Source organism: Berghia stephanieae, chromosome 7 (genome assembly GCF_034508935.2).
Source record: "Berghia stephanieae isolate SIO BIC M18660-M18661 chromosome 7, UCSD_Bste_1.3, whole genome shotgun sequence".
Taxonomy (NCBI): Eukaryota; Metazoa; Mollusca; class Gastropoda; order Nudibranchia; family Aeolidiidae; genus Berghia; species Berghia stephanieae.
This window is the reverse complement of record NC_088366.1, coordinates 47412164-47428630: the sequence shown is the minus strand read 5'-3', so window position 1 is coordinate 47428630 and position 16467 is coordinate 47412164. Positions and strand designations below refer to the sequence as shown.

General features: G+C 35.3%; 1 protein-coding gene across 7 annotated transcripts in view; it reads right to left on the bottom strand.

The window, feature by feature from the left end:
• Positions 1 to 1415: 1415 nt before the first annotated feature.
• Positions 1416 to 16467, bottom strand: part of LOC144977399 (GATOR2 complex protein WDR59-like) — an 82495-nt gene continuing 67443 nt past the window's right edge. For 3 of the 7 annotated variants that reach the window (XM_078922573.1, XM_078922571.1, XM_078922572.1), the window contains 5 exons: positions 15551 to 15718; positions 9589 to 9745; positions 8829 to 8968; positions 5980 to 6087; positions 1416 to 4013 (listed from right to left, as the gene is read on the bottom strand). In XM_078922573.1, the coding sequence (XP_078778699.1) occupies positions 3886 to 4013; positions 5980 to 6087; positions 8829 to 8968; positions 9589 to 9745; positions 15551 to 15718 (701 nt within the window). In that variant the 3' untranslated portion in view covers positions 1416 to 3885. Of the gene's footprint in view, positions 4014 to 5979; positions 6088 to 8828; positions 8969 to 9588; positions 9746 to 15550; positions 16295 to 16467 lie in introns of all 7 variants that reach the window. The other 4 variants (XM_078922576.1, XM_078922574.1, XM_078922575.1 and 1 more) reach the window with 2 other exon arrangements.

Below are 16467 nucleotides of genomic sequence, written 5' to 3'. Positions count from 1 at the left end.
GGGAACAGATGTAAATTCCAAGTGCATACCATCAATGCACTTAGTTTGAGATCACCTAAAAGTCTCATCCAGACACAGCACAGGATCCCACTATGAGGAACACACTCATATGTTTACAGAATACATATATACATAACAGAGAGATGATTTACAAGGAAAAAAATATCTCCCACAACTAAAACTATACATTTGACTGCTTCCCTCCCAGTGAAGGACTCCAGTCATGGCTGGGAGAACAATAAGTAATCCCTCTTCAAGGCAAAGAAAGCAACTCGGAAAACAGATATAAGGGGATAGAAGACACCACCCAGTGAAGAGAGGACTATAAAAAAAACCCCAAAACTTGAGCATCTAAATAATGCAAAATCCATTAAACGTCCTCAAAACGCTTTACAAGGGGTTCCAAACCAACAGCAACACTTAACATGTAGGACAAGATATGATGCCTGTAAGGCGATATAACAGTTTTTGTCAGAGAGAGACTACTACTCATTTTCCATGCCAGTGTGAAGAGAATATAAATTAAGGGTCTTTTCCAAGGACTCTACTATGCGCTGCTCAGAATGGGACTCGAATCCTGGACCTTTTGATCCGAAGGTGGGTGTCCAATAAATTGACGACCTAGCAGCATAAATAAAATTCCCTTTAATTCGTCTCTAGTATCTAGGGTCTATTCTAAGGGAAGACTGGAATAACCCAGGCGTCAGCTGCAGTGCGGCGCCGCAAATTGAACTAGGGCGAGGTGACTTGCTCAAGGCCACACAGCGCAGCAGTGGTTTTTGTTTTTAAGGGTTTTACGGCGCTTGCAACACATTTAGGTTATATCAGCGCCAGTAAAAAGGAAGAAAATGGGATAGTAAAAAGTTCTAGAATTACAATTAAAGCACCCAAGAGAAAGTAAGACAAAGGGGAACTGGGAACAAATAGGGATCAGATGTAGATTCCAAGAGCATACCACCAATGTACTTAGTTTGAGATCACATATGTCTGATCCGGACACTAGCACAAAATCCAACAAAGAGGAATACACTCAAATGCTTACATTATACATTAAAAATAACAAATATATAATAATACATAACAGAGAGATGATTTACAAGGAAAAAAATATCATCTCCCAAAACAATAACTATGCATTTGACTGTTTCCCTCTCAGCCAGGACTCCGAGGAGGGCCAGGACAAAACCAAGTAATCTCATTCCAAGACAAAGACAGAAAGCTTGATGGATAAGATATAAGGGGATAGAAGACACAGGATGTACCTCCCTGCCCGCTATGGGAGGTCAGGATCCCCACCCAGTGCGCAGCAGTGGGTGATCGAATCAGTACCTTTCGGGTACAAAGCAAAGACCGTACCGCTGAGCCACCTGGGGAGAGCTGGTTTGTAAAAATGAATAAAATGCAAAAGTCGTTCATAACACACTTAAAATTGGCATCTTTGGATTTATTACAAAAGGGTGGTCAGGGATTCGATGGTTGATGAGATGAATGAGTACAAAAGCTTTCATGACGTCACACCTACTTTTCTGGTTCCTAAATCATTGGAAGTGTATGTAACCAGTCATTTGGAGTACTAATAATGAATAGGGTACATATTGATTCATAAGGTGGCATAACTATTTTAGTAGTAGTAGGATGTATAGGTAGATTACAAGCATTGCGGGATGTAAAAGAGCGAGGATGAATGATCTTTATTGACAACCAGCATCTGTATTTAGACTAGATACCATCACTCTGACATAAGAGGATCATTTACATAATGTATGTATTCAGTCACCGGACGAGTGGGTTTACACTTCCAATGAAATAGGAACCAGTTTTTTTACATGAAACTATTCTTCCCTGTTTTTGTGTCACCACAACAAAAACATCTTCCTGCCATGATGATATGTAACCCATCACCTCCTAACAGTATTAGTATGAGGGCAGGGTGATTTCTAGGCTAATACTAATATTGCTAACATTGGAATTTATGGTCCAAAATATGAGACCTGGATTGGATAAACTTGTAGGATTTTACTTTTATTCGTGAGAAGAAAATACAGTGGAATCCTGATAAATCCAACACCGCAGGACCAGAGAGGTTGGTGGTTGACTTTATCCATTATCAATGTAACGCACTTAGATAAAGAACAGAAAATTTTGGACCAACAAAATGTGTTGACTTTACTTTTAGCGGTTTACTTCAAGAGCGTTTGACTTTAAGCAGAATATGACTAAGAGATTCCAACTAAAATTTATCATTTCCTGCCATTGTCACTTGTAAAATCCCTTTTTATTGGGGGGGGGGGGGGGGGGGGGGGGGGTGAACATGGCACCTGGTTTCTATCAAGCAGCATTTTAGGGTTGTTTCCCTTTACCTCGAGGGTTAAACGGAAGGCCTCACAAGTGTTCTCATTTCATGACGACATCAAACTCTCACTCATGACATCAAACACACACACAACTTACACATGACATCAAACACACACTACTTACACATGACATCAAACACACACTACTTACACATGACATCCAACTTACACATTACATCCAACACACACACAACTTACACATAATATCCAATACACACACACAACTTACACATGACATCAAAACATGGCCTACTAGAGAGTACTATATTTACGTCATGCATCAAACACATACACACACAACTTACACATGACAACACAAACGCACAACTTACACACCATCATTTTCCATTGGACGACATAAATTCCAACTGTTATGTCATTCATCAAATCCCACACTCATTTGTCACAAAAAAACACAAAAACAACTTGTAATTCATCATTCCCAATAAAATATATAGATTTCCTGTACAAATTCACACAGTAGATAATATAACATAATGTATTATTTTCATGAAAGACAATTTTATTGACAACTCTACTACTCCAGGTCAGAAAGAGTTATCCCCCATGTGTCTCCAGTGTGTGTGTGTGTGGTGTAGGAGAAGTGCTAGATCAAAACAGAATAAAAATACCACAGTGTCAGAGCCAAACTTGGGATCCAACTGACACAGAATGCTCTGCCTGACTGAGGGAGAGAGATCAGCGAGCAGTCACACTACCCACTGAGATATCCAGCCACATTTAAAGTGTGGCTGGATGGCTCAGTGGCTAGTGTGACTGCTCGCTGATCTATCTATCTCTCTCTCTTAGCCAGGCTAAGGGTGCCGTGTCAGTTAGCTCTGACATGGTGATATTTTTATTCTGTTTTCATCTGACACTTCTCCATACCCTGTATATTTTTCATTATTATTGATTTCAAGTACTCGCTCCACACTTTCTCTGAATTGGAGGGTTACATTGTTACCATCTGGAGACACTATTCAATGATTGTAATTGGTCACATTCAATTCAACAAGAGTATCATACTACCAGCAGGCCTGCCTACTTGAAAATCTAAAAGTTCGTAATTTGTAGGAGATAAAAAACTGTAATCATGTAGTTGACTTTAACTCACTCAATCCTAGAGATTTTTGCTACTTTTCGAAATTGGAAAAAAAGTATTAAAAAATGAGCATGTACATTCAACAATCATTAACATGAAAAAAACCATTAGCTTTGATACTACGCCTGTAATTTATCTCAGAAAAACGTAATAAATAGGCATGGGGTAAAAGTAACCCAGGGTATACTACGGATATAGTCAGTGTTAGGGTTGAGTGAGTTAAAAATTAACAATTTACCTTCACAAGGATAAAATAACTTTTCAAATTCGTTATATTATGTAGTCTGGCATTGACTTACACTTTCAATAATTTTCAATGACTTATAGAAATGCTGATGCAGTTATGAAATTGGAGACAATATTTTGTAATTCTAAGAAATTTTTATGATAGTGGGCAGGTGTATACTACTGGTATTCAATTCATTTGGGTCATTGTGGGGCCTCTTGCATACAATTACAGCCACAACCACTAGGACACTGCGTGTAGCTACGGAACCAGTCCATCATGTGACTTGAATGACCTCCGTGACCGCAGGCCTGACAAATGTTGGCGGGACCTGGAACGAACATTGTTGATAAAAAAATAAAAATAATAAATAGATAAATAAATCAAATTTGTACTTTTCTAACATTACAGTGGAATCTGATAAAGCCAACACTGTTAACTTTAAGCAAGGTTGACTTTATCCATTATCAAATAGAACACACTTAGATAAAGAACAGAAAATTTGGGACCAACATGACGTGTTGACTTTAAGAGTTTTGACTTTATCCACTATGAATGGAACACACTTTGATAAAGAACAGAAAATTTGGGTTTAACAACAGGTGTTGACTTTATCCATTATCGATGGAACACACTTAGATAAAGAACAGAAAATTTGGATCAACAAGAGGTGCTGACTTTAGGAGATTTGACTTTAAGCTGATTCACTGTATCTACGATGAGAATAAAATGACAATTTCAATTGACAATAGAATGGTACAACCCTAACTGTTTGTTATCTGGTCAGTCTTGCCACCATAAAGATTCACTAAAAACTATCAGAAAAGTACCATCATTTTTTGTTCCTTTTCCTTTGAATAAGCAAATTGATAGTAACAGTATCACTCAGTCTGACTGGGTCCGTCAGTATGTAGATGTAGTAAGTATAAAAAACTTGAGCTTTTATATAGAACATTATCCAATATATGTGCTCAAAACTCTTTACAAGGAGACCCTAGTCAACAGCAACAAGTAACTTGAAGGACGAGACTTCACGCGTTGGGTAATATTACAATTTATTCAGACAAGACACCTGTTAACAGTCAGGTACTCTTTTTACACCAGCACACATTGAGAAAATGTGAGTAAAGAGCCTGTTCCAAGGACAACTACTATGTGCCGCTCAGAGCAGGGCTTAAACTCAGAACCTTCCAATCCGGAGACGAGTGTCATACCACCAGACCACATAGCACAAGTTTACCCTCTACTTGTTTCCAAGTCAAGACTAATACTGCATAATGAGCTTCTTTCCATTCATGTCTTAATCGCTGCAGAAACCATTTCTGTGCTTGCAGTTTTCCCTCCTTCAAACTATAGATAGTATGCATTTGGCTAAGAAACTCACAACATTGCCATCCAGAAGTATAACAGACTAACACACAAAACTGTGTAACCACATGAACTTTTATAGTCTGGATAATACAGTTTAGTGAGAATTACTCATAAACGTAGGTGGCAAAAAACAATAACAAAGACCTGCGTGACATCAGCTACATTCTATCTATTGGATCCAATTATAACATAGATGCAATCCAGCCATGAATCATTTTTTACATAATTCAATGACGACCATGGCCACCAACTCCCCCCCCCCCCCCCCCCCCCTCTCTCTCTCTCTCTCTCTCTCTCTCTCTCTCTCTCTCTCTCTCTCTCCTCTCTTTTTTTTCTCTTCTTCTTCTTCTTCTTCTCTCTCTCTCCTCTCTCTCTCTCTCTCTCTCTCTCTCTCTCTCTCTCTTCTCTCTCTCTTTTTTTTTTCTCTTCTTCTTCTTCTTCCTCTTCCTCTTCCTCCTCCTCCTCCTCCTCCTCCTTCTTCTTCTTCTTCTTCTTCTTCTTCTTCTTCTTCTTCTTCTTCTTCTTCTTCTTCTTCTTCTTCTTCTTCTTCTTCTTCTTCTTCTTCTTCTTCTTCTTCTTCTTCTTCTCTCTCTCTCTCTCTCTCTCTCTCAAAATCAAACATACACACCAAGCATGCAATAATGCAGATAATCAATTTTTATTTTATTTAATCAAACAAACAAAAACATTTTTTTTTTAAACCCAAAAAACTGCAGCTTCATACAGTGGAATCTGATAAAGCCAACTGCTGGACCAGAAAGATTGGTTAACTTTAAGCAAAGTTGACTGTATCCATTATCAATGTAAACACACTTGGATAAAGAAGAGAAAATTTGGGACCAGGAAAAGGTGTTGACTTAAGTAGAAGTTGACGTTAAGAGTATTGCCTTTATGTGGATTCCACTGTACATTGTTCAAACACTGACCTCTGACCCCAATGTGACAAATGGCACAGTTCAAGGACGGATATCGACATCGGTTACACTGGACATTCATCACAGTGTCTGAGCAATTGGAACACGGGATGGAAAATTCTGGAGGGAGATATGGAAATATAAAGTGTGGAACAAAGCATTGATCAAAAAGAATAAAATTTTATCAACCTGGGTTGGCAATGTGCAGTCCTTCAACAATCTATTTTCAAAATTCTATTTACATTACAAATCCATTATTACAACTCTATTCTACTTTCATGTCCGATTTTTATAGCATTGCTTGTAACTGTTGTATATTTTATGAATATTTTATTTTATTTTTATTTTGCCTTTAATTAGCTTCGTAATTTCATCAATTAGTTCATGACAGTGTATAAATCTATGCTAATATAACAATGAATGATGTGTAACATTATGATAATTTCCATTCAGGATCAATAAAGTATATCTTATCTTATCTTATATTAGACTTGCAAACATTTTTGGCTAAAACCCCATCCTCAACCAACAACAAAAACGATCAAAATAAATGGCATTGTATAATCCAGATAGGTAAAGACCTGAAAAAGTGTATGAAACAGTGTAAAAAGTGATAAACAAAATGAATATAACAGCTTGTTTGTTATTGAGGGTTCCAGTAAAAAGGAAGAAAATGGGATGGTAAAAAGTTCAAGAAAAACAATTAATGCACCCAAGAAAAAGTAAAACAAAGGGGACTTGATTCAAATAGGGAACAGATGTAGATTCCAAGAGTACACTATCAGTGTACTTAGTTTGAGATCACCTAAAAGTCTCATCCAGACACAAGCACAGGTCCCCACTAAGAGGAATACACTCAACTTTTTACAAATTATTATATATAACATATAAAAGTAATACAATGCATAACAGAGAGATGATTTACGAGACAAAAAATATCATCTCCCAAAACCCTAACTAGACATTTGACTATTTCCCTCTCAGCTAGGGTATCCGACCAGGCTCAGAACAAACCAAGCAATCTCATTCCAAGACAAAGACAGAAAGCCTGTTGGAAAACAGATATAAGAAGATAGAAGACACAGTAAATGCCTCCCTGCCCACTATGGGAGGTCAGGAACCCCACACAGTATAACAGCTTCAAAATAGAACAAAACATGTACATTCCTAGATTTTTTGTACAGAGAGGACATACCGATTATTTCTCTGTCATTAATCTGGATTTTTAGTAATGTATTTTTTTTTAAATAAAAAAATAATTATTGTTTTCTGTTGTTGGCTGATTAAGTGGGTTTTGAGCCCAAAACATTCCGTGTTGGGAATTTCGTTCTTTTTTTTGAAGCTGTTCTATTCATTTTTGTTTATTACTTTTTATCAGTCCACAGCTTCTAGCAGCTTAGTAACACTTTGACTTATGAAACAGTGGCAGACAAGGCAAAGATAAAAATACATTTTTTGGGGGGTGCTAATTTCATTGTTTAAACAAACATCATCAAAACCTTAGAGAAGAATTTGTCAAATTATCAAACTATCTATTAATCTTTATTCATTCAACTCACAGGAATTGTTGGAATCAATCAAATTTTAATTTAAACAAACAAAACAACAAAAAGCAAAAACAAACACAAAAAGAAAACAAAGACACCGAGATGCCAACCTAAAAAATTAGAAATGTATTGATGCTAAGCACTTAACTAAAATACTCATAACATACTCATCCGCCTGCCGAATATAGCGTAATCAACACACAAAACTATGCGTGACCTTGAGCATTTACTATTTACAGTCTGATTGATAAAATTTAGTGAGAAATTTTCATAAAAACGGTTGGCAAAAAAAATTAACACAGCTGAGTGACGTCAATTTTGTTCATTCTATTTCCATTATTTTGGGAGGAAACAATGCGTAGTAATATCCAAACAAACAAACAAACAAAATAAGTAATCCAGTGAAATCCCCGCATCATGGGTAAAATTGAACATTGTCCACAAGTGTTGTGACATGATATAAAATTGACAAATTAGGGAGCAGGCACTGGTGTAGGATAAAAATATTAAAAATTGTCTATGAAAAATTGCCAGACAAGGTAAGAAAGAAAAATACAAGAGAAAAACCAAAAGCAAGAAAAGAAAATACAATAAAAATAAAACATTCTAAAAAATCAGTCTTCTTCAGCTGAGGCAGGCAGATTTTTTTGGGATGGTTTTTCTCTTGTATTGTTCTTTCTTGCTTTGTCTGGCACTGTTTCATACACAATTTTTCAGATCTTTGACACTGTATAAAATACTCATCACCTCAAATTAGTACACGGAAAAGAACTAACGAAAGAGTGAAAATGGAGAGGCTTCGTATGGGAACAAAACAGACAATGGATGTTTCGGGTACAAACCCTTCGTCAGGAGAACAGTACACAAATAAATGTGGAAAACAAAACAAATAAAAAAGAAGCAGCTTGACAAAAATATGTCCTTTTTGAAGAATTTCATATTTTTCTGTAACAGCACCTTTTTTGCCTAAAAAAAATTCGTAATTTTCATGATAGTTGGCATCTCCGAGGGACAGCACCTTACATAAGTCATTTCAATGACGATCAATTTACAAAGTGCTATCATAAAATAGTTTCATCCTTCAAGTATAATGACATTTTTTAAAATAAAAAAAATTATGCCATTCCGCCACGACATCATAAGATATTGTTGCCTAGGCATTCCATGAAGAAATATAGATAATATATCAAACAAGATGTTTGATGTCAACAGGAATCACCCATGTTGTCCAAGTGAACAAATTGGGGGTTAACAATCTTGAGTATACTAAAGTATAATGACATAAGATAATTTATAATAAGACAAGATACCAACCGATTTTTTTACTACTTTGTACAGAGACTGTATGCTTGAGTATCTGAACTCTCTGGTTGAGGAGGCCCCACTTGTAAAGGATATCAGAGTAAGCTCTCTTGATTTGCTCATATTGTGCCCTCAATTCGGGGTTCAGGATTCTGTAAAACACAATATAAAAATCAAATTACGCCCTTACAATGTCCATTATTGACCTACATATATATAAATCATATTTCAATTTCTTACAATGTCCATTATTGACCTACATATATATAAATCATATTTCAATTTCTTACAATGTCCATTATTGACCTACATATATATAAATCATATTTCAATTTCTTACAAAGTCCATTATTGACCTACATATATATAAATCATATTTCAATTTCTTACAATGTCCATTATTGACCTATATAAATTGAAGGCTGGTTTTCAAAAACGTGTAAAGTCGATTTTTCTACTGTATTGATATTTTTCATTCATGAGATAAATTGAAATGTAAACTTTTTATTTTAAGGATCAACTGGCACAAGAATTTCCCTAGATTGTGTAAATTTAAGTTTAAATTTGATAAAATGTTTTTTTTTTTGTTTTTTTTTTGTTAAATGATGGTCCGGATGTGAAATTTCAGGGGAAATAATGCTCAATATCTGAAAATGGAAAAAAACGGAGTTTGGGAGTTTTAGAAAACCACTCTTCAATTATATTTCAATTTCTCACAATGTCCATTATTGACCTATATAATAATAAATCATATAAAATATTTTCCACTTACTTCGTGTTATTATAATGCATCAGTTTCTCATGGTCAAGATCTCGGCAGTCAGCTACTTCCCCCCTGACCTCAGAGGAATCACCAGGTTCTTTCCCCATCACATTCAGGTCATCAAATGATTCAGATAAGCTACGGGACCGCTTGCTTTTGTTCATCACTAGAAATGACACCATCAAAATAAAAACAAAGCCTTTTACCGGTTGGTTGAAACAATCCACAACTGTCATGATCAATACACATGTCAAAAATGGAATATAAAATTTTTAAAAAATATTTTTTAAATGTTGAATCAAAGTAACAGTAACAACATCGAAACTGGTTTCTAAATCTAATCAATAAGCTTCAAGTAGTGCCAGAGCAAAACCATAGCTAGCAAAAACAAAAAAAAAACAAAAAAAATTAAAATAAAATACTACAAGCATAAAATATCGAATGACGGAATTACAATTTCATTTGTATAAATAATAAATATTGCTTACAATGAATGCAATTTATTTTATTTTCTGAATTTAAAATGCAAGATAAATAAATAAATTGATAATCTAAGTTAACATATTAACTATATAAACACATGGCATTCGTGCATTCCAATAATCTATATATACATAGCTGAATCATTCATAAGCCTGGATAAAACTAGATGACTCCATTTTATGAGAAAAAATAATATAACAAGATATTAAAAACAAAAAAACCTTGACTTTTAACGGCAACATGTTTTCTTCCAATGGTTTTTTTTTAAAGCTTAAAAGTGCGGAAATGTTATTATCGTGCGTGACAAGTGCAGTGAAATGGTGATTGTTGGAACAAAATACATTCCAAGTGGCCCATATCAATCTCTATTCTTATTCTTATTCAATCCAATCCTGTTGCCATTACAGTCAGGGTTTCCAATGAAAAATTGTCATCGTATCATACATAAAAATCTAGACATGAAAATCTAAATTGAAATAGGGTGAACGAGAACTGCACACAACATTATTCTCAATGCTATTCAGGTTAATCAACACAGAACAAAAAACAAACACGGATCTCAGGGCATAACATTCGCATGACCACAGAGAAAAAATTGTATAGTATAAAAAATCTAAATAGAAAAAAAGATGGGGCTCTGGTTCTAGTCTACACAACACTCCATAAGAATATAGAGTAGAAAAAGTAATAAAGTAAAATAAAACCATTATTACAATGATCTGTATTTCGAGATTTTAAAAAATATTTGCAATTGAGTCGACATTGAAACCTCCCTCCCCCCCCCCCCCCCCTTCCCAAAAAAAAAAAAAAAAAATCCCACAAAAATTACCCCCCAAAAAACCAACCCACCACTAAAATACCAAATATGAAGATAAACACACATTCATGAAAATGGAATTTATTGATAGAGTGCGAGAGGAGGAGGGTGTAAGATTAAACATTGATTAAATAATTTCAAACTTTTTGTTATCGAAGAATTGCAGGCAATCCATGATTGAGGTTTTACATATGTTTTTTTTTTAAAAGCTAAAAGTGTAAAAAAAATTATATATATTTTTTAAAACGTTAGAAACAGTCTGTGGTGATACAAAACACATAATATTGAAAATGGATGAAACCAATGATCTGACTGAACTTGATTTGTCATACAAAATGATGGAAAAATGTATTTAAAAAAATACTCAAGGACAAAAATTCATAAATGCCTAAAATACGATAAATCAATACTTTTCTATGAAAACTGATTGACATGTCCACCTTGTATACAGTAAAGGACAACACATGCACACACACACACAATCACTACAAACAAGTCGTAATCATCATTACGTATCACATTTCATACGATAACTTTCATCCCACTTTAACCCACTTATTCCTAAAACCGACTATCTCAGTATTTTAACCCGATCATTATTTCTATTTTCCTGAGATTCATAATAACTACGATAAATAAAGACCTCAAGGGCCTAGATGACACACAAGAACTGAGATTTAGAACACCTAAGATCCATCGCAGCAGACCGTCATCAGTGGAAAGAACTCACTCAACAAATCAGAGAAGCTGCCAAAGCGTCCCAGGAGGCGATCGGCAATACGTCAAGTAAGTCTATTATATTATGTATCTTAGCAAAAGTAGCCATCAGAACCATTAGGCCCATGGAGCCAGAGTTTTTTTTTTCAGTTTCTACAGGGTGAAACAGACAATAGCAATTGCTTACTGTCCTTTGGATTGGACATTAGTCATATCAAAGTACTTTGCATATTATTAAAGCATATATTTTTTTTAATCTTTGCATGGTAGTGGTAGTTGATTAGAATCACGTTCATATCAATTTTCTTTTGGATTGAGAAAGCGAGTATATTTCTCTTTCAATTTTGAAAAGTATGCCCCTCTCCTCTTTTTCCAGAGCAGACTTTTTCATTTACATCTAACTAACACCCTAAAGGGGTCCAATAATTCAAAACATTGCATTCCTATCCATATCTCAATCTCAGTTTGTTTGTTTTTTTTTTGCCAACTGACAAAATGTCAAAACCAGAGTGGTATGTTTTTGGATACCATTTTAGCGATAAAGTTTGCATTCATGTTTTCTTCTCTGATCCACGACAAGGGCATCCGACTCTTGACTATGCAAGCGCCAAGTGAGATACAATTATTATTTTATGCTTATATAAATAGCCCAACACCTCCCCCCTACCACTGTGGCCAACGGAGTCTAACCACAATACCGTTTGACAGGAAGTCATGTGATTTAAACATGCAGGTCAGATGTTATTACAGAATCCGCATTGTTTTTCTTATTCTCCAAATCACCTCTCTTCGACAGAGTAGGCTGACCTAGATAAGCAAAGTTTAAGTTGGGAGGAAGGTTCATGGATTTGTTTTTGTTTTTTGTTTTTATGTGCTTTACAGTGCTTGGGACACATTTAGATCATATCAGCGACAGTAAAAAAGGAAGAAAATGGGATAGTCAAAAAAATTATAGAATTACAGTTAAAACAGCCAAGAAAAAGTAAGATAAAGTGGAATAGGTTTAATTAGGGAACAGATGTAAATTCCAAGAGCATACAATCAATGAGATCACCTGAAAGTCTCATCCAAACTCCATCACAGGATCCCACTAAGAGGAATACACTCAAATGTTTACAAGATATGTTCAAAACAAAAATATAACGTAACAGAGAGATGTTTACAAGCAAAAAAAAATATCACTTCCCAAAACTAACACTGTACATTTGACTGTTTCCCTCTCAGCAAATGACTCCAGCAAGAGCCAGGAGAAAACCAAGTAATCCCATTCCAAGACAAAGACAGAAAGCAAATTGGAAAACAGATATAACGGGATAGAAGACACAGCAAGTGACCCTTTGGGAGGTCAAAAGACCCCTCCCAAGGAGAGAGATACACAGCATTATTTGATTTGTCAGGTATTCTATAAGAAGCTCAATGCATGCTGATTAATATTTTCCACTCTCCCATACATCTTCTCTACACCATCTGTAAAGCCACCACATCTAATTAAAGCCAGCAGCATCTCAATCTCAGCTAAATAATCGAAAAAAAAATTAAAAAATAAAAAGCAGAAAAATTCTGGAAATATTCTATTCACCAGTCACGGCATTCGACTTTGACAAACTACACTGTAGGATCTCCAGACAGAAACACTAAAAGATGAATCAAAACAACAGCAAAAAAATAAAAGAAACCAAGTTGAAGCAAACTTTTAAAAAATAATAATAAAAAAAACAAACAAACAAACAAAAGGTAAATCTTTCAAACTGAATTCCTAACCACATATATGCAAATGCAAGCAATAAAATTTTTATCAACCAAATCAAAATGAATATTATATTGAGCTCTCAGCATGAGAAGCATTGAAACTATTTTGACTATTATGTACCCTTGAGAAGCGACAGGGCCAATTTAAATTTAACTCAACCCCACCTCCAACCCCACCCCTTCTTGTTTCCATTTCTTTCTGCAAGAGCTTAATAACTGCGATAGACTCCATCTTTTCCAGAAGTTAGTGTCATCGCACTTACTTATCTCTTGCTGACAGCTGCAGGGTTAACTCATGGTTATAACAAGGAGACGACTATCAACATTGTCAAAACAAACACTTAATCAACCCCGAATGATGAAATAATATGATGACATACACCACTTCATTGAGAATAAGAAAAAGAAATTATTTCAAAGGGCTAAAACAAGACACAATACCGTCGTGACCCAAAATAGCAGTATGTTTGGACTATTATAATTATATTATCAAGATTTAGAGCTTTTTCTGTTCAAGTTCAACATCTTTATCTGCAAAAGGTGGATTGCCAATCACTGAAGATTTTATACAATTATGTGGTTACTTTCTCCATTATTGTGTTCCTTGCTTTAATTTGCATACCAAAACATAAAGCATAAACCCGAGACATGAAAGGGTCATTTTCATAAATATATTATATATGAACAGTCCAAATAATAAATAAATATTCCCCAGATTGCTAAATCAGGACAGTCCCGGGTTTTAGCAAGACAGTTGGCCACTTTAGGAATAATTTGGCTGATAAGATTTAGGTAGACAAAACAAATTTTGCTCACAAAATAAGACCAAATCTCAGCGGTCGAGAGGTAAGAATTGGAGATACTACAATAGGTGTATGATGTACCAACTGACAACTCGGACAAAAGGTCGATTTCATAACATTTGCAACAAAAAAATACTCCAATACCAAGATATCTTGAAATACTTTAGAAAATAAAAATCTTTATTTTTTTTTATTTTGTGTGTGTGTGTGTGATTTTTTTTTTTTTAAAAGTTTGTTTGGGCTGACTATGAAAAATAAACAAAAACAAAAAAATCAACAATCCAGCATAAAAATTATAGTATGTAGTTTTAGCTTTTTAAAGTGTTGAAAAAATATGGACAAAGTTGGTACTGACCTATAAATTGTTACAGTGAATGCCATAATCAGTCGGATGGTGAAAAGATTTGAACTGAGATATTGCCAAGTTTAGTTAGAAGGTCAATTTTTATCAAAAATGAGTTCATGTCATAATAAATGATTAGATCAACCCTTTTTGTACATCTTCGGGAAATATCAAAGCTTAATTTCACTTCTAAATATATTTTACAGCTAGTCAAGCTGAAAAAGAATGAAATTTGAGAAGAGTTGCTGGATACCTTTCCCATACACATACATCTGACCATAACTTCATGAAAAATCACCCGATTTACTTCAAATAAAGATTAAAATGCTCCGGTGAGCATATGCTTTCAGAAAATGAAAAAAAAAAAAATACGAAAATCCAAAAGTTTCACCTTCTGACTGATTATGTCATGCACTGACACAATTGTGATTGATTGACTGATTGGTGCACTGTGTATTCTAACAGATAATTTATTTTCCATTCAGTTTTACTATTTTTTAGTCTTATCAGATTTTCTCAGAGATAAGAATAAGGTCTTCTAATAAGAGTTTAAAAACCTAAATTGGTAACATAGTGACGCCGAGGAAGGACCGAGTAGGATAAAAAATTGTCTGTTTTATTACTGCTTTAACCATCTCCTTACCATCCATAGGAAAATCGTCACATTTGTTACGATGCAACCAAGTTTTCTCATTCTGATATTTTTGTACATCACAAATTAAAAAGAAAATATTTTGCTCTAGCGATAAGAATTAGACACTGGACAATTATATGTATGGAATGCACTTGTTCCTATTCTGAGTAGATAAAAATATTTGTGTTGGATGGGTGTGCAGTTTCAGGGAAAATTCTGAAAATGGCTGGTAAGGAGAGAGTTAATCTGAAAGGCAGACCCTTGGTATTTTGATTATTTTTAATTACTTGTGAAACTGATTAATACAAACTTTTACCACGCTTTTTCAAAATAACTCAATATTGATGATTTATTTCCCGTCGAATGTGACGAAACCGACCGTTTGTCAAAGCCTTAAATAGACGTATGATGTACCAGCTACAAACCTGCCTTGAAGAGCGACGAAAGGTTTGACTCAGAGGCCACTTCTGCCAAAGCGTGGCCTTTGACCTTAGTAGAAGTAGTGCTCGTCATCCTACCGTGAAATGGTTGGGGCTGTAGTGGTGGTGGTGGTGGTGGTGGCGGCGGTGATGGGAAGGTGGTCGGAATCGTGGCTGTTGGTATGATAGGCGTGGGAGAGTAGAATGGTGGTGCATTTAGGACTTTGATGTTAGTTAGAGAGGAAATTCGGGAGGCAGCAGAAATTGCAGCAGCAGCGACAGCAGATGCAGGGTTAGTCAAGCCTCTCCTAAACTCCTGATTGTTAGGATGAGTCAGCTCTTGTTGGTGTTGGTAAAGACTAAATTGTTGTTGTTGTTGTTGTTGTTTCAGAAATTGGTGTTGTTGCTGTTGGAGGTGATGATGTTGTTGTTGTTGTTGAAGAATAAATTGTTGTTGATGTTTCAGAAATTGGTATTGTTGCTGTTGGGGGTGGTGTTGATGTTGATGTTGTTGAAGAATAAATTGTTGTTGTTGTTGGTGGTGGTGGTGGTAGTTGTATTGGTTCGGATTAGGATTAAGGTTAAGGTCATTAGTAGGGCTGGTTAGATGGGGATAGGGTAAAGTAGCATTGGACGTTAGCCCCACTGCCAAAGAAACAGTGCGGCGTTGGGAAGAAGACTGCGTGTTTGTCATGCGCAGTGATTGAGGGGTGGTGTGGGTGGGGCGAGACACATTGTCTGCGTACTTGGCTGTGGAGAGAAATGGACTCAAGAAAACACATGCAAATGAAAAATAAATAGAATACGGAAAGAAAGAGAGAAAAAAAGGTCAAACCTCTATTGACACAGACCTGCCAACTTGAAAATCTAAAAAAATTCGTAATTTCGAGGAGATAAAAATTGTAGTCACTGTAATTTTCTTT